This window comes from Oncorhynchus masou, unplaced genomic scaffold, assembly GCF_036934945.1.
Source record: "Oncorhynchus masou masou isolate Uvic2021 unplaced genomic scaffold, UVic_Omas_1.1 unplaced_scaffold_756, whole genome shotgun sequence".
Lineage (NCBI taxonomy): Eukaryota > Metazoa > Chordata > Actinopteri > Salmoniformes > Salmonidae > Oncorhynchus > Oncorhynchus masou.
The window spans coordinates 17678-44010 of NW_027014024.1; the positions used below are offsets into that span (position 1 = coordinate 17678).

Consider the following 26333-nt stretch of genomic DNA (forward strand, 5'->3'; position numbering starts at 1 on the left):
TGTAGTGGGGTTGTTGTGATGTTCTATTGTAGTGGTGTTGATGTGATGTCCTATTGTATTGGTGTTGATGTGATGTCCTATTGTAGTGGTGTTGATGTTCTATTGTAGTGGGGTTGTTGTGATGTTCTATTGTAGTGGTGTTGATGTGATGTTCTATTGTAGTGGGGTTGATGTGATGTCCTATTGTAGTGGTGTTGATGTGATGTTCTATTGCAGTGGGGTTGATGTGATGTCCTATTGTAGTGGTGTTGATGTCCTATTGTAGTAGTGTGGATGTTCTATTGTAGTTGTGTTGATGTGATGTCCTATTGTAGTGGGGTTGATGTGATGTCCTATTGTAGTGGTGTTGATGTGATGTTCTATTGTAGTGAGGTTGATGTCCTATTGTAGTGGTGTTTATGTGATGTTCTATTGTAGTGGTGTTGATGTCCTATTGTAGTGAGGTTGATGTTCTATTGTAGTGGGGTTGATGTCCTTTTGTAGTGGGGTTGATGTGATGTCCTATTGTTGTGGTATTGATGTGATGTTCTATTGTAGTGGGGTTGATGTTCTATTGTAGTGGGGTTGATGTCCTTTTGTAGTGGGTTTGATGTACTATTGTAGTGGTGTTGATGTGATGTTCTATTGTAGTGGGGTTGATGTGATGTCCTATTGTAGTTGGGTTGATGTGATGTCCTATTGTAGTGGTGTTGATGTGATGTCCTATTGTAGTGGTGTTGATGTGATGTTCTATTGTAGTGGGGTAGATGTGATGTCCTATTGTAGTGGTGTTGATGTGAAGTTCTATTGTAGTGGGGTTGATGTGATGTTCTTTTGTAGTGGTGTTGATGTTCTAATCTCGTGGTGTTGATGTGATGTCCTATTGTAGTGGGGTTGATGTGATGTTCTATTGTAGTGGGGTTGATGTGATGTCCTATTGTAGTGGTGTTGATGTTCTATTGTAGTGGGGTTGTTGTAATGTTCTATTGTAGTGGTGTTGATGTGATGTCCTATTGTAGTGGTGTTGATGTTCTATTGTAGTGGTGTTGATGTGATGTCCTATTGTAGTGGTGTTGATGTGATGTCCTATTGTAGTGGTGTTGATGTTCTATTGTAGTGGGGTTGATGTGATGTTCTATTGTAGTGGGGTTGATGTGATGTCCTATTGTAGTGGTGTTGATGTGATGTTCTATTGTAGTGGGGTTGATGTGATGTTCTATTCTAGTGGTGTTGATGTCCTATTGTAGTGGTGTTGATGTGATGTCCTATTGTAGTGGTGTTGATGTGATGTTCTATTGTAGTGGTGTTGATGTGATGTCCTATTGTAGTGGTGTTGATGTGATATCCTATTGTAGTAGGTTTGATGTACTATTGTAGTGGGTTTGATGTACTATTGTAGTAGGTTTGATGTACTATCGTAGTGGGTTTGATGTACTATTGTAGTGGTGTTGATGTGATGTTCTATTGTAGTGGGGTTGATGTGATGTCCTATTGTAGTTGGGTTGATGTGATGTCCTATTGTAGTGGTGTTGATGTGATGTCCTATTGTAGTGGTGTTGATGTGATGTTCTATTGTAGTGGGGTTGATGTGATGTCCTATTGTAGTGGTGTTGATGTGAAGTTCTATTGTAGTGGGGTTGATGTGATGTTCTTTTGTAGTGGTGTTGATGTTCTAATCTCGTGGTGTTGATGTGATGTCCTATTGTAGTGGGGTTGATGTGATGTTCTATTGTAGTGGGGTTGATGTGATGTCCTATTGTAGTGGTGTTGATGTTCTATTGTAGTGGGGTTGTTGTGATGTTCTATTGTAGTGGTGTTGATGATGTCCTATTGTATTGGTGTTGATGTGATGTCCTATTGTAGTGGTGTGTCCTATTGATGTGTCTATTGTAGTGGGGTTGTTGTGATGTTCTATTGTAGTGGTGTTGATGTGATGTTCTATTGTAGTGGGGTTGATGTGATGTCCTATTGTAGTGGTGTTGATGTGATGTCCTATTGTAGTGGTGTTGATGTCCTATTGTAGTAGTGTGGATGTTCTATTGTAGTTGTGTTGATGTGATGTCCTATTGTAGTGGGGTTGATGTGATGTCCTATTGTAGTGGTGTTGATGTGATGTTCTATTGTAGTGAGGTTGATGTCCTATTGTAGTGGTGTTTATGTGATGTTCTATTGTAGTGGTGTTGATGTCCTATTGCAGTGGGGTTGATGTACTATTGTAGTGGTGTTGATGTGATGTTCTATTGTAGTGGTGTTGATGTGATGTCCTATTGTAGTGGTGTTGATGTGATATCCTATTGTAGTAGGTTTGATGTACTATTGTAGTGGGTTTGATGTACTATTGTAGTAGGTTTGATGTACTATTGTAGTGGGTTTGATGTACTATTGTAGTGGTGTTGATGTGATGTTCTATTGTAGTGGGGTTGATGTGATGTCCTATTGTAGTTGGGTTGATGTGATGTCATATTGTAGTGGTGTTGATGTGATGTCCTATTGTAGTGGTGTTGATGTGATGTCCTATTGTAGTGGTGTTGATGTGATGTTCTATTGTAGTGGGGTAGATGTGATGTCCTATTGTAGTGGTGTTGATGTGATGTTCTATTGTAGTGGGGTTGATGTGATGTTCTATTGTAGTGGTGTTGATGTTCTAATCTCGTGGTGTTGATGTGATGTCCTATTGTAGTGGGGTTGATGTGATGTTCTATTGTAGTGGGGTTGATGTGATGTCCTATTGTAGTGGTGTTGATGTTCTATTGTAGTGGGGTTGTTGTGATGTTCTATTGTAGTGGTGTTGATGTGATGTCCTATTGTATTGGTGTTGATGTGATGTCCTATTGTAGTGGTGTTGATGTGATGTTCTATTGTAGTGGTGTTGATGTGATGTTCTATTGTAGTGAGGTTGATGTCCTATTGTAGTGGTGTTTATGTGATGTTCTATTGTAGTGGTGTTGATGTCCTATTGTAGTGGGGTTGATGTACTATTGTAGTGGTGTTGATGTGATGTCCTATTGTAGTGGTGTTGATGTGATGTCCTATTGTAGTGGTGTTGATGTGATATCCTATTGTAGTAGGTTTGATATACTATTGTAGTGGGTTTGATGTACTATTGTAGTAGGTTTGATGTACTATTGTAGTGGGTTTGATGTACTATTGTAGTGGGGTTGATGTCCAATTGGAGTGGGGTTGATGTCCTATTGTAGTGGTGTTGATGTCCATATGTTAGTGAGGTTGATGTCCTATTGTAGTGAGGTTGATGTTCTATTGTAGTGGGGTTGATGTCCTTTTGTAGTGGGGTTGATGTGATGTCCTATTGTTGTGGTATTGATGTGATGTTCTATTGTAGTGGGGTTGATGTTCTATTGTAGTGGGGTTGATGTCCTTTTGTAGTGGGGTTGATGTCCTATTGTAGTGGTATTGATGTGATGTCCTATTGTAGTGGGGTTGATGTCCTATTGTAGTGGTATTGATGTAATGTTCTATTGTAGTGGGGTTGATGTTCTATTGTAGTGGGGTAATGTGATGTTCTATTGTAGTGGGGTTGATCTCCTATTGTAGTGGGGTTGATCTCCTATTGTAGTGGGGTTGATGTCCTATTGTAGTGGGGTTGATGTCCTATTGTAGTGGGGTTGATGTACTATTGTAGTGGGGTTGATGTCCTATTGTAGTAGTGTTGATGGGTGGTTCTATTGTAGTGGTGTTGATGTGATGTCCTATTATAGCAGCTGCTCTACGAGCTGATCTACCAGCTGATCTACCATACCTCACAGCTGCTCTACCATACCTAACAGCTGCTCTACCATAACTAACAGTTGATCTACCATACCTAACAGTTGCTCTACCATACCTAACAGCTGCTCTACCGTAACTAACAGCTGATCTACCATACCTAACAGCTGCGCTACCATACCTTACAGCTGCTCTTCCATACCTAACAGCTGCTCTTCCATACCTAACAGCTGCTCTACCATAACTAACAGCTGATCTACCGTACCTAACAGCTGCTCTACCGTACCTAACAGCTGCTCTACCGTACCTAAGAGCTGCTCTACCGTACCTAACAGCTGCTCTACCGTACCAAACAGCTGCTCTACCGTACCAAACAGCTGCTCTACCGTACCAAACAGCTGCTCTACCGTACCAAACAGCTGCTCTACCGTACCTAACAGCTGCTCTACCGTACCTAACAGCTGCTCTACCGTACCTAACAGCTGCTCTACCGTACCTAACAGCTGCTCTACCGTACCTAACAGCTGCTCTACCGTACCTAACAGCTGCTCTACCGTACCTAACAGCTGCTCTACCGTACCTAACAGCTGCTCTACCGTACCTAACAGCTGATCTACCAGCAGAGCATAGTATTATCAACAACTTTTTTAAAGTCAACATCTCTACTTCTATAGATTGATATAGAATGAATATAAATATTGAATGATCTTGAGTCCACAACATACATGAGAATACATATGTTGTTAATCTTTCATTTTCACTGGCAGAAAGATTCTTAGTGATTGACATATTGCTTGGTTGATTTATTCATGTATTGATCGATCAATCAATTTAATTTATTGTATCATCAAAATGAGAAGGTTGCTCCTGCCAGACACAACAAACAATCAATAAAAACATGTATAGAGGACAACATGTATAGAGGACAACATGTATAGAGGACAACATGTATAGAGGACAACATGTATAGAGGACAACATGTATAGAGGACAACATGTATAGAGGACAACATGTATAGAGGACAACATGTATAGAGGACAACATGTATAGAGGACAACATGTATAGAGGACAACATGTATAGAGGACAACATGTATAGAGGACAACATGTATAGAGGACAACATGTATAGAGGACAACATGTATAGAGGACAACATGTATAGAGGACAACATGTATAGAGGACAACATGTATAGAGGACAACATGTATAGAGGACAACATGTATAGAGGACAACATGTATAGAGGACAACATGTATAGAGGACAACATGTATAGAGGACAACATGTATAGAGGACAACATGTATAGAGGACAACGCGTATAGAGGACAACGCGTATAGAGGACAACGCGTATAGAGGACAACGCGTATAGAGGACAACGCGTATAGAGGACAACGCGTATAGAGGACAACGCGTATAGAGGACAACGCGTATAGAGGACAACGCGTATAGAGGACAACGCGTATAGAGGACAACGCGTATAGAGGACAACGCGTATAGAGGACAACGCGTATAGAGGACAACGCGTATAGAGGACAACGCGTATAGAGGACAACGCGTATAGAGGACAACGCGTATAGAGGACAACGCGTATAGAGGACAACGCGTATAGAGGACAACGCGTATAGAGGACAACATGTATAGAGGACAACATGTATAGAGGACAACGCGTTGGCAGAAGGCTTCATTCCACTGTGGTTCACTGAATATCATCTCACGCTGGGAAGAGCAGGAAGCCAGTGAAGGTGTTTCTCCTGTGACTGTCATCATAGATTGTGGTTCCACCCAGTTGAACGTCAACTACGTCTCCCTGCTCGAGCAGCAGAGAGGCAGCATTAGCTACGTGGTGCTGGGACTTTGCAATGTATTCCCAAAGACCTGCCTTCAGGGTTACGATGCCGTTTGTGCGGAGGTTGCAATGTATGCCGCTGTTCCTTTCTACGATTCCAAACAAGGCGATTCTGAAGTAGTAAACTCCCCTCACTGGGGCTGTGAAGTGACCTGGGAAAGAGATGGAACATGTGAGGCTCTCTCTCCATACAGAGTTCAGTTGAAGACTCTATAGATAATTCAGTTGAAGACTCTCTATAGATAATTCAGTTGAAGACTCTATAGATAGTTCAGTTGAAGACTCTCTATAGATAATTCAGTTGAATACTCTCTATAGATAGTTCAGTTGAAGACTCTCTATAGATAGTTCAGTTGAAGACTCTCTATAGATAATTCAGTTGAAGACTCTCTATAGATAATTCAGTTGAAGACTCTCTATAGATAATTCAGTTGAAGACTCTCTATAGATAATTCAGTTGAAGACTCTCTATAGATAATTCAGTTGAAGACTCTATAGATAATTCAGTTGAAGACTCTCTATAGATAATTCAGTTGAAGACTCTATAGATAGTTCAGTTGTAGACTCTCGATAGATAGTTCAGTTGAAGACCATAGATAATTCAGTTGAAGACTATAGATAATTCAGTTGAAGACTCTATAGATAATTCAGTTGAAGACTCTATAGATAATTCAGTTGAAGACTCTATAGATAATTCAGTTGAAGACTCTATAGATAATTCAGTTGAAGACTCTCTATAGATAGTTCAGTTGAAGACTCTCTAGATAATTCAGTTGAAGAACTATAGATAATTCAGTTGAAGACTCTACAGATAGTTCAGTTGAAGACTCTATAGATAGTTCAGTTGAAGACTCTATAGATAGTTCAGTTGAAGACTCTATAGATAGTTCAGTTGAAGACTCTATAGATAGTTCAGTTGAAGACTCTCTATAGATAATTCAGTTGAAGACTCTCTATATAATTCAGTTGAAGAACTATAGATAGTTCAGTTGAAGAATCTACAGATAGTTCAGTTGAAGACTCTATAGATAGTTCAGTTGAAGACTCTCTATAGATAATTCAGTTGAAGACTCTATAGATAATTCAGTTGAAGACTCTATAGATAGTTCAGTTGTAGACTCTCGATAGATAGTTCAGTTGAAGACCATAGATAATTCAGTTGAAGACTATAGATAATTCAGTTGAAGACTCTATAGATAATTCAGTTGAAGACTCTCTATAGATAATTCAGTTGAAGACTCTCTAGATAGTTCAGTTGAAGACTCTACAGATAGTTCAGTTGAAGACTCTATAGATAGTTCAGTTGAAGACTCTATAGATAGTTCAGTTGAAGACTCTACAGATAGTTCAGTTGAAGACTCTACAGATAGTTCAGTTGAAGACTCTCTACAGATAGTTCAGTTGAAGACTCTCTACAGATAGTTCAGTTGAAGACTCTCTATAGATAGTTCAGTTGAAGACTCTCTATAGATAGTTCAGTTGAAGACTCTATAGATAGTTCAGTTGAAGACTCTATAGATAGTTCAGTTGAAGACTCTACAGATCAGTTCAAGCGTAAGAAATGGCAGCAGCAAACTCACCATTAGTTGTGTTGTAGTGATTGCCGATGTTTGTGAGGATGTCCTTGTAGACCAGGGTAGTGGATGTGGGTCCATAGTAACCCCCATAGTAACCCCCAACCCCCAAAGTAACAGAGAACGCTACCTTCCGGTCTGTTAGAGGAAACAAACAAAAACACACATTGGTCAGAAACCAAGACAATGGTTTAAATGGTCAGACAACAGTTTGTGGTTGTAATGCCTTAGTTACTATGGCAGCTTAACCTCCAGTCCTCTACCTGTTCTCTGTCCTCCAGTCCTCTACCTGTTCTCTGTCCTCCAGTCCTCTACCTGTTCTCTGTCCACCAGTCCTCTACCTGTTCTCTGTCCTCCAGTACTCTACCTGTTCTCTGTCCTCCAGTACTCTACCTGTTCTCTGTCCTCCAGTCCTCTACCTGTTCTCTGTCCACCAGTCCTCTACCTGTTCTCTGTCCTCCAGTACTCTACCTGTTCTCTGTCCTCCAGTCCTCTACCTGTTCTCTGTCCTCCAGTCCTCTACCTGTTCTCTGTCCACCAGTCCTCTACCTGTTCTCTGTCCTCCAGTACTCTACCTGTTCTCTGTCCTCCAGTCCTCTACCTGTTCTCTGTCCTCCAGTCCTCTACCTGTTCTCTATCCTCCAGTCCTCTACCTGTTCTCTGTCCTCCAGTCCTCTACCTGTTCTCTGTCCTCCAATCCTCTACCTGTTCTCTGTCCTCCAATCCTCTACCTGTTCTCTGTCCTCCAATCCTCTACCTGTTCTCTGTCCTCCAGTCCTCTACCTGTTCTCTGTCTTCCAGTCCTCTACCTGTTCTCTTTCCTCTGCTACTTCACTCCTATACATTTTCTCTTTCTTCAGCTTATCCTCCATCTCTACCTGTGTTCTCTCTCCTTCTCATCTACCTGTGTTCTCTCTCTTCTTCTCCTCTACCTGTGTTCTCTCTCTCTCTTCTCTACCTGTGTTCTGTCTCTTCAGCTCCTCCAGCTCAGTCTTCTGTAGTTCCACCTGGCTCCGAGAGTAGTTGGAGCTGACGTCAAGAGTCCTCAGCTCCAGGGCTGGAACCAGAGAGCTCAATCCATCAATGAATACACTAATCGTTTACTAAAACACAACGTATGTATAAATGAATACACTAATCGATTACTAAAACACAACGTGTGGATAAATCAATACACAGATGAATAAATAAATAGAAACATAGATAATAGAATTGACTTTCACATTCAAGTTGACATTCAACAGTGGGTGGACCGGGATCCATCTTTCTGGTAGTAAATGGAAGTTAGTTTCTAATCATTTTAAATGTGAAATGTGGTACCAGCTAACATACAGTGGTATAAAGGGAGAGGTCCATTCTTTTCATTATATTTCTATGATTGGAATGACACACATCCTGTATTCAACAGTCTGCTGTGTCTAAACCGATGAGAGGCACAACACAGACACCTCTGATTATGTCAAATAGGGTCTAAGGTACATAATTTAGGAAAATGAGAAAAATCGCAGTGAATGCGTTTTAAGATAATTCATGTTAAAAATCCAACGTTTAAACATACAAATTAAATAAATCATAGAATAGTTTAACAACCCTGTTTGTCAGCTTTCAAATGATTTCAAAGTCCTCCATGATTGTTTTTCAGTGATGAAGCCATGGGAGTCTCATGGCAGGGTGGGGTTTGCAACATGGGGCCACTTGGTACAGCTCTATGTCCTGAATGTTTTGGCATTAAGGTTCACAGTGTCCCTTTCTGATCACTTCCATCATGGGAAACATTGAAGGTAAATACACAATATTGGTTCAAATATATTACCCAAATCACACATTCAACAGAATCTCTTGTTTTACCTTGATTCTCAGCCTTCAGTAGCTTCACCTGGTCCTCTGCAGTTCTTAGCCTGAACTCCATCTCTGGAATAAAAAACACAACAACTCTTCTTGACACCATTTACACCTGGTGATAATATGAGTATTGTGATATCTGATTCCTACCATCTAAAGTTATCACCTGGTGATAATATGGGTATTGTGATATCTGATTCCTACCATCTAAAGTTATCACCTGGTATTAATATGGGTATTGTGATATCTGATTCCTACCATCTAAAGTTATCACCTGGTGATAATATGGGTATTGTGATATCTGATTCCTACCATCTAAAGTTATCACCTGGTATTGTGATATCTGATTCCTACCATCTAAAGTTATCACCTGGTGATAATATGGGTATTGTGATATCTGATTCCTACCATCTAAAGTTATCACCTGGTATTATGATATCTGATTCCTACCATCTAAAGTTATCACCTGGTGATAATATGAGTATTGTGATATCTGATTCCTACCATCTAAAGTTATCACCTGGTGTTAATATGAGTATTGTGATATCTGATTCCTACCATCTAAAGTTATCACCTGGTGATAATATGAGTATTGTGAGTATTATGTATTATGTGATTCCTATCAATGAAAGTTAGCTCTCAACACTGCAGCCCTAAAACAATCCTAGCATGAATGTTATTAGATATTGTTCAGCTCAAAGATAGACACATTTTAAAGCTTCGGACTAGTGTCCTTGAGCTCTGATCAGATCTGCGAGATATCATGGATAAGGCAGGGAAAAGCAACTCAAAGTCATAACACAAGGAGTATTGCTTATTTTGCCCCAATGTTTACATAGTATATAATGTTTACATGGTATATAATGTTTACATGGTATATAATGTTTACATGGTATATAATGTTTACATACTATATAATGTTTACATAATATATAATGTTTACATAATATATAATGTTTACATAATATATAATGTTTAAATAGTATATAATGTTTAAATAGTATATAATGTTTACATAATATATAATGTTTACATAGTATATAATGTTTACATGGTATATAATGTTTACATACTATATAATGTTTACATGGTATATAATGTTTACATACTATATAATGTTTACATGGTATATAATGTTTACATGGTATATAATGTTTACATGGTATATAATGTTTACATGGTATATAATGTTTACATGGTATATAATGTTTACATAGTATATAATGTTTACATAGTATATAATGTTTACATAGTATATAATGTTTACGTAATGTATAATGTTTACGTAATGTATAATGTTTACATGGTATATAATGTTTACATGGTATATAATGTTTACATGGTATATAATGTTTACATGGTATATAATGTTTACATGGTATATAATGTTTACATAGTATATAATGTTTACGTAATGTATAATGTTTACATAGTATATAATGTTTACATGGTATACAATGTTTACATGGTATACAATGTTTACATGGTATACAATGTTTACATGGTATACAATGTATACAATGGTATACAATGTATGCAATGTTTACATGGTGTGCAATGTTTACATGGTATGCAATGTTTACATGGTATACAATGTATACAATGGTATACAATGTGTGCAATGTTTACATGGTGTGCAATGTTTACATGGTGTGCAATGTTTACATGGTATACAATGTATGCAATGTTTACATGGTGTGCAATGTTTACATGGTGTGCAATGTTTACATGGTATAGAGTTGTACATAGCTACGTTATTCCTAAAGCCCAGTTTTAATTAACATGAAATCCAGATTTAAATAATATTGTTCTGTCTCAATCCTGGTCCTCCATTCAATTTCAGTCCCCCTTCACTTTACAAAGATAAAGAAAGACAATATTTCAACCAAAAGTCTTTGTTGGAGTATATGAAGTGTTATGTGAGAAATGTGATTCAGTTTTGTCTTAAAACGTCAAACTGCATCCATAAACAAGGACCACATCTGAAGGAGCAGAATGAACACCACATAGACAAGGACCACATCTGAAGGAGCAGAATGAACACCACATAAACAAGCACCACATCTGAAGGAGCAGAATGAACACCACATAAACAAGCACCACATCTGAAGGAGCAGAATGAACACCACATAAACAAGCACCACATCTGAAGGAGCAGAATGAACACCACATAGACAAGCACCACATCTGAAGGAGCAGAATGAACACCACATAAACAAGCACCACATCTGAAGGAGCAGAATGAACACCACATAAACGAGGACCACATCTGAAGGAGCAGAATGAACACCACATAAACAAGGACCACATCTGAAGGAGCAGAATGAACACGACATAAACAAGGACCACATCTGAAGGAGCAGAATGAACACGACATAAACAAGCACCACATCTGAAGGAGCAGAATGAACACCACATAAACAAGGACCACATCTGAAGGAGCAGAATGAACACGACATAAACAAGCACCACATCTGAAGGAGCAGAATGAACACCACATAAACAAGGACCACATCTGAAGGAGCAGAATGAACACAACAGAGGATCATTTTGATCTGAAATAAATGTTTATGAAAGACGGATCACTATCTGATGGTATAAATTACTTAAGTAAAAATCTATTATTGTACTACTGAAATCTTTTGGGGATATCTGTACTTTACTATGTATATTGTTTGGCAACTTTTACTTTTAACTCACTACATTCTGAAAGAAAATAATGTTCTTTTTACTCTGTACATTTTCCCTGACACCCAAAGTACTTGTTACGTTCTGACAGGAAAATGGTCCAATTCAGACACATTCCTGGTGAGTCATACTGCCTCTGATCTGGAAGCCTTACTAAACAGAGATCATTCCTGGTGATTCCTACTGCCTCTGATCTGGAAGCCTTACTAAACAGAGATCATTCCTGGTGATGCCTACTGCCTCTGATCTGGCAGCCTCACTAAACAGAGACCATTCCTGGTGATTCCTACTGCCTCTGATCTGGCAGCCTCACTAAACAGAGATCATTCCTGGTGATTCCTACTGCCTTTGATCTGGCAGACTCACTAAACAGAGATCATTCCTGGTGATTCCTACCGCCTCTGATCTGACAGCCTCACTAAACAGAGATAATTCCTGGTGAGTCATACTGCCTCTGATCTGGAAGCCTCACTAAACAGAGATCGTTCCTGGTGATTCCTACTGCCTCTGATCTGACAGCCTCACTAAACAGAGATCATTCCTTGTGATTCCTACTGCCTCTGATCTGGCAGACTCACTAAACAGAGATCATTCCTGGTGATTACTACTGTCTCTGATCTGGCAGCCTCACTAAACAGAGATCATTCCTGGTGATTCCTACTGCCTCTGATCTGGCAGCCTCACTAAACAGAGATCATTCTTGGTGATTCCTACTGCCTATGATCTGGCAGACTCACTAAACAGATCATTCCTGGTGTATCCTACTGCCTCTGATCTGGCAGACTCACTAAACAGAGATCATTCCTGGTGATGCCTACTGCCTCTGATCTGACAGCCTCACTAAACAGAGATCGTTCCTGGTGATGCCTACTGCCTCTGATCTGACAGCCTCACTAAACAGAGATCAATCCTGGTGATTCATACTGCCTTTGATCTTGCAGACTCACTAAACAGAGATCATTCCTGGTGATTCTGACTGCCTCTGATCTGGCAGCCTCACTAAACAGAGACCATTCCTGGTGATTCTTACTGCCTCTGATCTGGCAGCCTCACTAAACAGAGATCATTCCTGGTGATGCCTCTGATCTGACAGCCTCACTAAACAGAGATCATCCCTGGTGATTCCTACTGCCTCTGATCTGGCAGCCTCACTAAACACAGATCATTCCTGGTGATTCCTACTGCCTCTGATCTGGCAGCCTCACTAAACAGAGATCATTCCTGGTGATTCCTACTGCCTCTGATCTGGCAGCCTCACTAAACAGAGATCATTCCTGGTGATTCCTACTGCCTCTGATCTGGCAGACTCACTAAACAGAGATCATTCCTGGTGATTCCTACTGCCTCTGATCTGACAGCCTCACTAAACAGAGATCATTCCTGGTGATTCCTACTGCCTCTGATCTGGCAGCCTCACTAAACAGAGACCATTCCTGGTGATTCTTACTGCCTCTGATCTGGCAGTCTCACTAAACAGAGATCATTCCTGGTGATTCATACTGCCTCTGATCTGGCAGCCTCACTGAACAGAGATCATTCCTGGTGATTCCTACTCCCTCTGATCTGACAGCCTCACTAAGCAGAGATCATTCCTGGTGATTCCTACTGCCTCTGATCTGACAGACTCACTAAACAGAGATCATTCCTGGTGATTCCTACTGCCTCTGATTTGGCAGACTCACTAAACAGAGATCATTCCTGGTGATTCCTACTGCCTTTGATTTGGCAGACTCACTAAACAGAGATCATTCCGACTGCCTCTGATCTGGCAGACTCACTAAGTGATATCTGAGTGTTGGAGTGTGGCCCTGTGTATCCGTCAATGGAAAAATAAGAAAATTGTGTCGTCTGATTTGCTTAATATACTGAACTTGAAATTATTCATACTTTTGATACTTAATTATATTTCAAAGCAGATACTTTTAGACTTTTAAGTAATATTTTACTGACTGAGTTGAACTTTTACTTGAGTCATTTTCTAGTAAGGTATCTTTACTTTTACTACAGTATGACAATTGAGTACTTTTTCCACGGCTGGTTTTAACATTGTCTCCTATCTGGCCCCAGTGTCCACATTGTGTCTCCTATCTGGCCCCAGTGTCCACATTGTGTCTCCTATCTGGCCCCAGTGTCCATATTGTGTCTCCTATCTGGCCCCAGTGTCCACATTGTGTCTGTTTGTGCCATTGCTGTGCTATATTCAATGTGCTGTGTTGAGTGTGACACACACTTGATCTCTCTTACCATCAGAATGCATTGACATCTTACCAACGTAAACTATCTTAGTACAATGGCAGATTGTTTAGCTTATTGCTTATTTTATACAAAAGGCTTGAAACGAGTCAGAATATCGTAAAAACAAGACAAATCATCTGGATTGTCTGAGTAAGAAAAATGAACTCAAAAAACAAGAACATATATTTTCTGGGTAAGTGAGACCAACTCAAAACATGTATCTTCATTATCTCAATACATTACAAAACATCAAGGTAAGATTGACATTTATTTTGCATTGTGGCAACTCTTATTACCTGAATTCTGTGTCTTCACGTCCTCCAGTTGACTTTGTGTGACAGTCAGTTCCACTCTCTGTTCCACCACCATGTCTCTCAGCTCTCTCAGCTCAGCCCAGAGGTCCGGCTCAGAGTCTGTCTGTCCGTCTGCTGGTGTTTTGACCACCTCGTTTTCCGTCTTGAAATCTACAGCTTTAGTGACCTCTACCCCTTGACCTTTGGTGACCTCTACCCCAGACAGACAGAGGAGCAACAGTAGAGGAACGACAGAGACAGACTTCTGCATCTTCATATCACAATCACAGCTTGCTAATGGAACTGGAGGTCTGAATATTGTTTACCCTTAAATCCACACTGATTCGGAATTCACCCATCCCCCTAGTCAAGCCTGACTCCTCCTCCTGTGTCCTCCCCCTAGTCAAGCCTGACTCCTCCTGACTCCTCCCCCTAGTCATGTTACAACACTAACCTAGTCAAGCCTGACTCCTCCTCCTGACTCCTCCCCCTAGTCATGTTACAACACTAACCTAGTCAAGCCTGACTCCTCCTCCTGACTCCTCCCCCTAGTCATGTTACAACACTAACCTAGTCAAGCCTGACTCCTCCTCCTGACTCCTCCCCCTAGTCGTGTTACAACACTAACCTAGTCAAGCCTGACTCCTCCTCCTGACTCCTCCCCCTAGTCATGTTACAACACTAGTCAACCTAGTCAAGCCTGACACCTCCTCCTGACTCCTCCTCCTGACTCCTCCCCCTAGTCATGTTACAACACTAACCTAGTCAAGCCTGACACCTCCTCCTCACTCCTCCTCCTCAGTTGCTTCCCACTTAATGAATTTCATCAGTATCATTGGGTTAAAAAAAACACCTGTTCACTTCTCAATCACTGGGACGACACACATGATCAAAACCAGTTCAGAACAAGGATTGGTCCAGAATAAGGGGAGGAGTCTGAGGAGGAGGAAGTAAAAAGTCCTGAATATGTATTTCTGGACACGTAGCTGAGGACACTCATGGTGGTGTTTACCAACGCACTGATAGTGTACGTCTCTATTTGTTTAACTGAGAGGGAGGAGTGAGTGGGGAGCAGGAACAGGGTCAAGTTAAGTAAACCGATGCAGTGTACAAAATGGCACTCTATTCCCTACATAGTGCACTACTTCTAGAAACAGTGACTTATATAAGGAATAGGGCTCCATTGGGGACGCACCCAGACAGTCATGGTGATGGGAACTGGTTGGATCAGGGCCATGACAGGTTTACCGGCAGTTATGGAGTTGAACTCAATTGAACCCCGTCCACTTATTTTATTCAATTGACTGCAGGGTTCCTCAGTCCTGGTCCTGGGGACCCAAAGAGGAGAACATTCTTGGTTTTGACCAAGACAGCTGATTCAGATCATCATCTCATTATCAAGCTTTAATGATGAAGAAAGTTGAGTATTGAATGCTGTTGCTTTAATGATGAAGAAAGTTGAGTATTGAATGCTGTTTGCTTTAATGATGAAGAAAGTTGAGTATTGAATGCTGTTTGCTTTAATGATGAAGAAAGTTGAGTATTGAATGCTGTTTGCTTTAATGATGAAGAAAGTTGAGTATTGAATGCTGTTTGCTTTAATGATGAAGAAAGTTGAGTATTGAATGCTGTTTGCTTTAATGATGAAGAAAGTTGAGTATTGAATGCTGTTTGCTTTAATGATGAAGAAAGTTGAGTATTGAATGCTGTTTGCTTTAATGATGAAGAAAGTTGAGTATTGAATGCTGTTGCTTTAAGAATGAAGAAAGTTAAATCAAATCAAATCAAATTTTATTTGTCACATACACATGGTTAGCAGATGTTAATGCGAGTGTAGCGAAATGCTTGTGCTTCTAGTTCTGACAATGCAGTAATAACCAGTAATGAATGCTGTTGCTTTAAGAATGAAGACAGTTGAGTAATGAATGCTGTTGCTTTAATGATGAAGAAAGTTGAGTATTGAATGCTGTTGCTTTAAGAATGAAGAATGAAGAAAGTTGAGTAATGAATGCTGTTGCTTTAAGAATGAAGAATGAAGAAAGTTGAGTAATGAAGAAAGTTGAGTAATGAATGCTGTTGCTTTAAGAATATCACGTGACGTTTTGTAAGGGTTACAGGTTTATTTTAATATTGAAAACTAGACAACAAGCCTCTGTGCTAACAGACATTATGATCCTGTTTGATATCGAACATTATGATCCTGTTTGATATCGAACATGAAAACAGAGATAAGTTGGAATACTTGCTCATCTGTGGCGTCATTGAACTTTCCCGTTTTGTTCCCAGACAAGAAACCCAAAATGTTGCAAAAAACAGAATGGGGAAGTAACGAGGTGTCACTAAGGTTCTAGGTTATGATATTCCCACAAGTTGACTAACAACAACTGGGACCTAAAAGACCCCCACTATGATGGCCCACTATGATGGCCCACTATGAGGGTCCAGTATGAGGGTCCAGTATGAGGGCCCAGTATGAGGGCCCACTATGAGGGCCCACTATGAGGGCCCACTATGAGGGCCCACTATGAGGGCCCAGTATGAGGGCCCACTATGAGGGCCCACTATGAGGGCCCACTATGCGGGCCCAGTATGAGGGACCAACTATGAGAACCCACTATGAGGGTCCAGTATGAGGGCCCAGTATGAGGGCCCAGTATGAGGGCCCACTATGAGGACACAGTATGAGGGTCCAGTATGAGGGCCCACTATGAGGGTCCAGTATGAGGGCCCAGTATGAGGGCCCAGTATGAGGACCCACTATGAGGACCCACTATGAGGGCCCAGTATGAGGGCCCACTATGAGGACCAACTATGAGAACCCACTATGAGGGTCCAGTATGAGGGCCCAGTATGAGGACCCAGTATGAGGGCCCACTATGAGGACCCACTATGAGGGCCCAGTATGAGGGCCTAGTATGAGGGCCCACTATGAGGGCCCAGTATGAGGGCCCAGTATGAGGACCCACTATGAGGACCCACTATGAGGGTCCAGTATGAGGGCCCAGTATGAGGGCCCACTATGAGGGCCCAGTATGAGGGCACAGTATGAAGACCCACTATGAAGACCCACTATGAGGACCCACTATGAGGGTCCAGTATGATGGCCCACTATGAGGGCCTAGTATGAGGACCCACTATGAGGACCCACTATGAGGGCCCAGTATGAGGGCACAGTATGAAGACCCACTATGAAGACCCACTATGAGGACCCACTATGAGGGTCCAGTATGAGGGCCCACTATGATGGCCCACTATGAGGGCCCAGTATGAGGACCCACTATGAGGGTCCAGTATGAGGGCCCACTATGAGGGCCCAGTATGAGGGCCCAGTATGAGGGCCCAGTATGAAGACCCACTATGAAGACCCACTATGCGGACCCACTATGAGGGTCCAGTTTGAGGGCCCACTATGATGGCCCACTATGAGGGCCCAGTATGAGGACCCACTATGAGGGTCCAGTATGAGGGCCGACTATGATGGCCCATTATGAGGGCCCAGTATGAGGACCCAATATGAGGGTCCAGTATGAGGGCCCACTATGAGGGCCCACTATGAAGACCCACTATGAGGACCCACTATGAGGGTCCAGTATGAGGGCCCACTATGATGGCCCACTATGATGGCCCAGTATGAGGGCCCGGTATTAGGACCCACTATCAGGGCCCACTATGAGGGCCCAGTATGAGGGCCCACTATGAGGGCCCGGTATGAGGACCCACTATGAGGGCCCAGTATGAGGACCCGGTATGAGGGCCCACTATGAGGGCCCACTATGAGGGCCCACTATGAGGGCCCAGTATGAGGGCCCAGTATGAGGGCCCAGTATGAGGGCCCACTATGAGGTCCCACTATGAGGGCCCACTATGAGGGCCCACTATGAGGGCCCACTATGAGGGCCCACTATGAGGGCCCGGTATGAGGACCCACTATCAGGGCCCAGTATGAGGACCCACTATGAGGGCCCAGTATGAGGACCAAACACCCACCAAACTGAAAGACAGGAAGTAAGACACAAAGTAGTGATGTTAACTTTGATATCAGAGCAGCTCCAAGGCATGCGGCGACATCACTAAGACGTTTATTCCGAAGCGGAATGCCAACGCTTTTTCCTCTTTATCAGAAGCACTTCAATGGCGTCCAAAGCTTTACTATCATCGAACAACCACCTGATTGGTTTGGTGTTGGTTTTGGTAGAAGATAAGGCGACCCTGTGCACGAGCATATATCTAAGTCATCTGTAATAATTTGGCTGTTATAAATTATTTTGACCAGCAGGTGTCACTAGTGTACGATGAAATCCTCGAGTGATTAACCTATTTTTTTCGATACAATTGTCTGGAAATGCTCAATACTTCAAGAGAGCTTAGTTTCCCCATCAACAACCAAAACGTGGAGCCACACGAAAACAGAATATCGGATAGAGGATTGTTTTTTTTTTTAAATCAAACAAGGTCAACTAAAGGTGTTAACCATCCACATCACTCAACAGGAGCAGTGGGCCAGACTCTCTGAAATATCACCTGTGTCAGCACACATGCAACACATACTGAATAACGAGGTGACACCCCTCAGTGTGCCAAACGTGCTCATGTCCAACCTCGAAATATAAATGGAAATAACCAATGCCTGTAGCACCTTCTTCATGAAGACAACACATATATTGTATGTTTTAGTAGTACAAGTTTGCTCAAAACCAACAAAAAACAACTTCCATTTCACAACATGATCAACTAAAATGTGTCACTCCTTAAATGCACCACAATCTCTAATATAAACACTGGCAGTCTCTCATAAGACGGGGCTGCAGGTAGCCTAGCGGTTAGAGCGTTGACAGGTAGCCTAGCGGTTAGAGCGTTGGCACGTAGCCTAGCGGTTAGAGAGTTGGCAGGTAGCCTAGCGGTTAGAGCGTTGACAGGTAGCCTAGCGGTTAGAGCGTTGGCAGGTAGCCTAGCGGTTAGAGCGTTGGCACGTAGCCTAGCGGTTAGAGCGTTGACAGGTAGCCTAGCTGTTAGAGCGTTGGCACGTAGCCTAGCGGTTAGAGCGTTGACAGGTAGCCTAGCGGTTAGAGCGTTGACAGGTAGCCTAGCGGTTAGAGCGTTGGCACGTAGCCTAGCGGTTAGAGCGTTGACAGGTAGCCTAGCGGTTAGAGCGTTGACAGGTAGCCTAGCGGTTTGAGCGTTGACAGGTAGCCTAGCGGTTAGAGCGTTGGCACGTAGCCTAGCGGTTAGAGCGTTGACAGGTAGCCTAGCGGTTAGAGCGTTGACAGGTAGCCTAGCGGTTAGAGCGTTGGCACGTAGCCTAGCGGTTAGAGCGTTGGCACGTAGCCTAGCGGTTAGAGCGTTGACAGGTAGCCTAGCGGTTAGAGCGTTGGCACGTAGCCTAGCGGTTAGAGCGTTGGGCAAGTAGCCTAGAGGTTAGAGCGTTGGGTAAGTAACTGAATGGTTGCAAGTTCAAATCCCTGAGCTGACAAGGTACAAATCTGTTGTTCTGCCCCTGAACAAGGCAGTTAACCCACTGTTCCTAGGCTGTCATTGAAAATAAGATTTTGTTCTGAACTGACTTGCCTGGTTAAATAAAGGTAAAAAGACAAAACAACCATTTTTTTGTTTTGACCAAATATCTTGTTTTCTGACTGCACATTATCTTCCCCTTTCCTTGTGCTAAAGTTCTAATTTATGTTGCTCTACCACTCCTAGGACCCTTTTCATCAGCTCCCTCAATGGGAGGATTCCCTCTCCAACAGAACAGCATAGACACCTGTCAACATCTGATCCTGCTAAAACAGCATAGACACCTGTCTCCATCTAATCCTGCTAAAACAGCATAGACACCTGTCACCATCTGATCCTGCTAAAACAGCATAGACACCTGTCAACATCTGATCCTGCTAAAACAGCATAGACACCTGTCTCCATCTGATCCTGCTAAAACAGCATAGACACCTGTCACCATCTGATCCTGCTAAAACAGCATAGACACCTGTCAACATCTAATCCTGCTAAAACAGCATAGACACCTGTCAACATCTAATCCTGCTAAAACAGCATAGACACCTGTCACCATCTGATCCTGCTAAAACAGCATAGACACCTGTCTCCATCTAATCCTGCTAAAACAGCATAGACACCTGTCTCCATCTAATCCTGCTAAAACAGCATAGACACCTGTCTCCATCTAATCCTGCTAAAACAGCATAGACACCTGTCACCATCTGATCCTGCTAAAACAGCATAGACACCTGTCTCCATCTGATCCTGCTATAACAGCATAGACACCTGTCACCATCTGATCCTGCTAAAACAGCATAGACACCTGTCTCCATCTGATCCTGCTAAAACAGCATAGACACCTGTCTCCATCTGATCCTGCTATAACAGCATAGACACCTGTCACCATCTGATCCTGCTAAAACAGCATAGACACCTGTCTCCATCTAATCCTGCTAAAACAGCATAGACACCTGTCACCATCTGATCCTGCTAAAACAGCACTGTGTTGTGTAGAGTGCAGCATGACAGTGTAGACGGTGCAGTAGAGCTTTTTATTAAGGTGGGATGTGGGAAGTGGAAATGGAATGTCTTACTGTGGCTCCAGGGTGAAGTCTGCTGCCCCCTAGAGGTGGGATGTGGGGAGTGGAAATGGAATGTCTTACTGTGGCTCTGGAGTGGAGTCTGCTGCCCCCTAGAGGTGGGATATGGGTAGTGGAAATGGAATGTCTTACTGTGGCTCTGGAGTGGAGTCCAAATAGACCAGATCCATTCATTCAGTGTGCTTCCCAATATTGTCTCATCTCCTACATATTAGAACACAGATCACATAGTCCAAAACATTTTACTGCATTTGCAATAGGAGGCCATTTCAGACATAATGACAACACTGATAACTAAACCAAACAAACTGTAAAACTGCTGAGCTTACATAATATATCTACACCTTCACAATAAATCCATGTAACATAGCCTACACCATCACAATAAATCCATGGAATATAGTCTACACCATCACAATAAATCCATGTAATATAGTCTACACCATCACAATAAATCCATGTAATATGGTCTACCTACACCATGACAATAAATCCATGTAATATTTTCTACACCATCACAATAAATCCATGTAATATAGTCTACACCATCACAATAAATCCATGTAATATAGTCTACCTACACCATCACAATAAATCCATGTAATATAGTCTACCTACACCATCACAATAAATCCATGTAATATAGTCTACCTACACCATCACAATAAATCCATGTAATATAGTCTACCTACACCATCACAATAAATCCATGTAATATAGTCTACCTACACCATCACAATAAATCCATGTAATATAGTCTACACCATCACAATACATCCATGTAATATAGTCTACACCATCACAATACATCCATGTAATATAGTCTACAACATCACAATAAATCCATGTAATATAGTCCACAACATCACAATAAATCCATGTAATATAGTCTACACCATCACAATAAATCCATGTAATATAGACTACACCATCACAATAAATCCATGTAATATAGTATAGCCAACACCATCACAATAAATCCATGTAATATAGTCTACACCATCACAATAAATCCATGTAATATGGTCTACCTACACCATGACAATAAATCCATGTAATATTTTCTACACCATCACAATAAATCCATGTAATATAGTCTACACCATCACAATAAATCCATGTAATATGGTCGACACCTTCACAATAAATCCATGTAATATAGTCTACCTACACCATCACAATAAATCCATGTAATATAGCCTACACCATCACAATAAATCCATGTAATATAGCCTACACCATCACAATAAATCCATGTAATATAGTCTACACCATCACAATAAATCCATGTAATATGGTCTACCTACACCATGACAATAAATCCATGTAATATTTTCTACACCATCACAATAAATCCATGTAATATAGTCTACACCATCACAATAAATCCATGTAATATGGTCGACACCTTCACAATAAATCCATGTAATATATTATACACCATCACAATACATCCATGTAACATAGTCTACACCATCACAATACATCCATGTAATATAATCTACAACATCACAATAAATCCATGTAATATAGTCTACAACATCACAATAAATCCATGTAATATAGTCTACACCATCACAATAAATCCATGTAATATAGACTACACCATCACAATAAATCCATGTAATATATACTAACTACACCATCACAATAAATCCATGTAATATAGTATAGCCAACACCATCACAATAAATCCATGTAATATAGTCTACACCATCACAATAAATCCATGTAATATAGTCTACCTACACCATCACAATAAATCCATGTAATATAGACTACCCCATCACAATAAATCCATGTAATATAGTCTACACCATCACAATAAATCCATGTAATATATTCTACACCATCACAATACATCCATGTAACATAGTCTACACCATCACAATAAATCCATGTAATATAGTGTACCTACACCATCACAATAAATCCATGTAATATAGTCAACCTACACCATCACAATAAATCCATGTAATATAGCCTACACCGTCACAATAAATCCATGTAATATAGTCTACACCATCACAATAAATCCATGTAATATAGCCTAAACCATCACAATAAATCCATGTAGTATAGTCTACCTACACCATCACAATAAATCAATACATGTAATATAGTCTACCTACACCATCACAATAAATCCATGTAGTATAGTCTACCTACACCATCACAATAAATCAATACATGTAATATAGTCTACCTACACCATCACAATACATCCATGTAATATAGTCTACAACATCACAATAAATCCATGTAATATAGTCTACAACATCACAATAAATCCATGTAATATAGTCTACACCATCACAATAAATCCATGTAATATAGACTACACCATCACAATAAATCCATGTAATATATACTAACTACACCATCACAATAAATCCATGTAATATAGTATAGCCAACACCATCACAATAAATCCATGTAATATAGTCTACCTACACCATCACAATAAATCCATGTAATATAGTCTACACCTTTACAATAAAGTCATCTAATAGACTACCCCATCACAATAAATCCATGTTATATAGTATAGCCAACACCATCACAATAAATCCATGTAATATAGACTACCCCATCACAATAAATCCATGTAATATAGTCTACACCATCACAATAAATCCATGTAATATATTCTACACCATCACAATACATCCATGTAACATAGTCTACACCATCACAATAAATCCATGTAATATATACTAACTACACCATCACAATAAATCCATGTAATATAGTCTACACCATCACAATAAATCCATGTAATATAGTCTACCTACACCATCACAATAAATCCATGTAATAGTCTACACCATCACAATAAATCCATGTAATATATACTAACTACACCATCACAATAAATCCATGTAATATAGTCTACACCATCACAATAAATCCATGTAATATAGTCTACCTACACCATGACAATAAATCCATGTAAAATAGTCTACACCATCACAATAAATCCATGTAATATATTCTACACCATCACAATAAATCCATGTAATATATACTAACTACACCATCACAATAAATCCATGTAATATAGTCTACACCATCACAATAAATCCATGTAATATAGTCTACCTACACCATCACAATAAATCCATGTAATATAGTCAACCTACACCATCACAATAAATCCATGTAATATAGCCTACACCGTCACAATAAATACATGTAATATAGTCTACACCATCACAATAAATCCATGTAATATAGCCTACACCATCACAATAAATCCATGTAGTATAGTCTACCTACACCATCACAATAAATCAATACATGTAATATAGTCTACCTACACCATCACAATAAATCCATGTAGTATAGTCTACCTACACCATCACAATAAATCCATGTAGTATAGTCTACCTACACCATCACAATAAATAAATCCATGTAATATTGTCTACCTACACCATGACAATAAATCAATGTAATATAGTCTACACCATCACAATAAATCCATGGAATATAGTCTACACCATCACAATAAATCCATGTAATATAGTCTACACCATCACAATAAATCCATGTAATATGGTCTACCTACACCATGACAATAAATCCATGTAATATTTTCTACACCATCACAATAAATCCATGTAATATAGTCTACACCATCACAATAAATCCATGTAATATGGTCGACACCTTCACAATAAATCCATGTAATATAGTCTACCTACACCATCACAATAAATCCATGTAATATAGCCTACACCATCACAATAAATCCATGTAATATAGCCTACACCATCACAATAAATCCATGTAATATAGTCTACACCATCACAATGAATCCATGTAACATAGTCTACACCATCACAATAAATCCATGTAATACAGTCTACACCATCACAATAAATCCATGTAATATAGTCTACCTACACCATCACAATAAATCCATGTAGTATAGTCTACACCATCACAATAAATCCATGTAATATAGTCTACACCATCACAATAAATCCATGTAATATAGTCTACACCATCACAATAAATCCATGTAATATATTATACACCATCACAATACATCCATGTAACATAGTCTACACCATCACAATACATCCATGTAATATAGTCTACACCATCACAATACATCCATGTAATATAGTCTACACACATCACAATAAATCCATGTACATCACAATAAATCCATGTAATATAGTCTACACCATCACAATAAATCCATGTAATATAGACTACACCATCACAATAAATCCATGTAATATGGTCTACCTACACCATGACAATAAATCCATGTAATATTTTCTACACCATCACAATAAATCCATGTAATATAGTCTACACCATCACAATAAATCCATGTAATATGGTCGACACCTTCACAATAAATCCATGTAATATAGTCTACCTACACCATCACAATAAATCCATGTAATATAGTATAGCCAACACCATCACAATAAATCCATGTAATATGGTCTACCTACACCATGACAATAAATCCATGTAATATTTTCTACACCATCACAATAAATCCATGTAATATAGTCTACACCATCACAATAAATCCATGTAATATGGTCACCACACCTTCACAATAAATCCATGTAATATAGTCTACCTACACCATCACAATAAATCCATGTAATATAGCCTACACCATCACAATAAATCCATGTAATATAGCCTACACCATCACAATAAATCCATGTAATATAGTCTACACCATCACAATAAATCCATGTAATATATTATACACCATCACAATACATCCATGTAACATAGTCTACACCATCACAATACATCCATGTAATATAGTCTACACCATCACAATAAATCCATGTAATATAGTCTACACCATCACAATAAATCCATGTAATATAGACTACACCATCACAATAAATCCATGTAATATATACTAACTACACCATCACAATAAATCCATGTAATATAGTATAGCCAACACCATCACAATAAATCCATGTAATATAGTCTACACCATCACAATAAATCCATGTAATATAGTCTACACCTTTACAATAAATTCATCTAATATAGACTACCCCATCACAATAAATCCATGTAATATAGTATAGCCAACACCATCACAATAAATCCATGTAATATAGACTACCCCATCACAATAAATCCATGTAATATAGTCTACACCATCACAATAAATCCATGTAATATAGACTACACCATCACAATAAATCCATGTAATATATACTAACTACACCATCACAATAAATCCATGTAATATAGTATAGCCAACACCATCACAATAAATCCATGTAATATAGTCTACACCATCACAATAAATCCATGTAATATATTATACACCATCACAATACATCCATGTAACATAGTCTACACCATCACAATACATCCATGTAATATAGTCTACACCATCACAATACATCCATGTAATATAGTCTACAACATCACAATAAATCCATGTAATATAGTCTACACCATCACAATAAATCCATGTAATATAGACTACACCATCACAATAAATCCATGTAATATGGTCTACCTACACCATGACAATAAATCCATGTAATATTTTCT

The 26333-nt window shown here is 39.9% G+C and overlaps 1 protein-coding gene across 1 annotated transcript; it reads right to left on the reverse strand.

Moving 5' to 3' along the window:
- Nucleotides 1–4496: 4496 nt before the first annotated feature.
- LOC135537354 (uncharacterized) lies at nt 4497–14527 on the reverse strand. The gene is made up of 5 exons (XM_064963545.1): nt 14185–14527; nt 8972–9034; nt 8082–8180; nt 7130–7261; nt 4497–5701 (listed from the first exon to the last, which is right to left on the reverse strand). Exons 1-5 carry the CDS (start codon nt 14456–14458, stop codon nt 5415–5417), a joined length of 855 nt encoding a protein of 284 aa, XP_064819617.1. The 5' UTR covers nt 14459–14527; the 3' UTR covers nt 4497–5414.
- Nucleotides 14528–26333: the final 11806 nt, after the last annotated feature.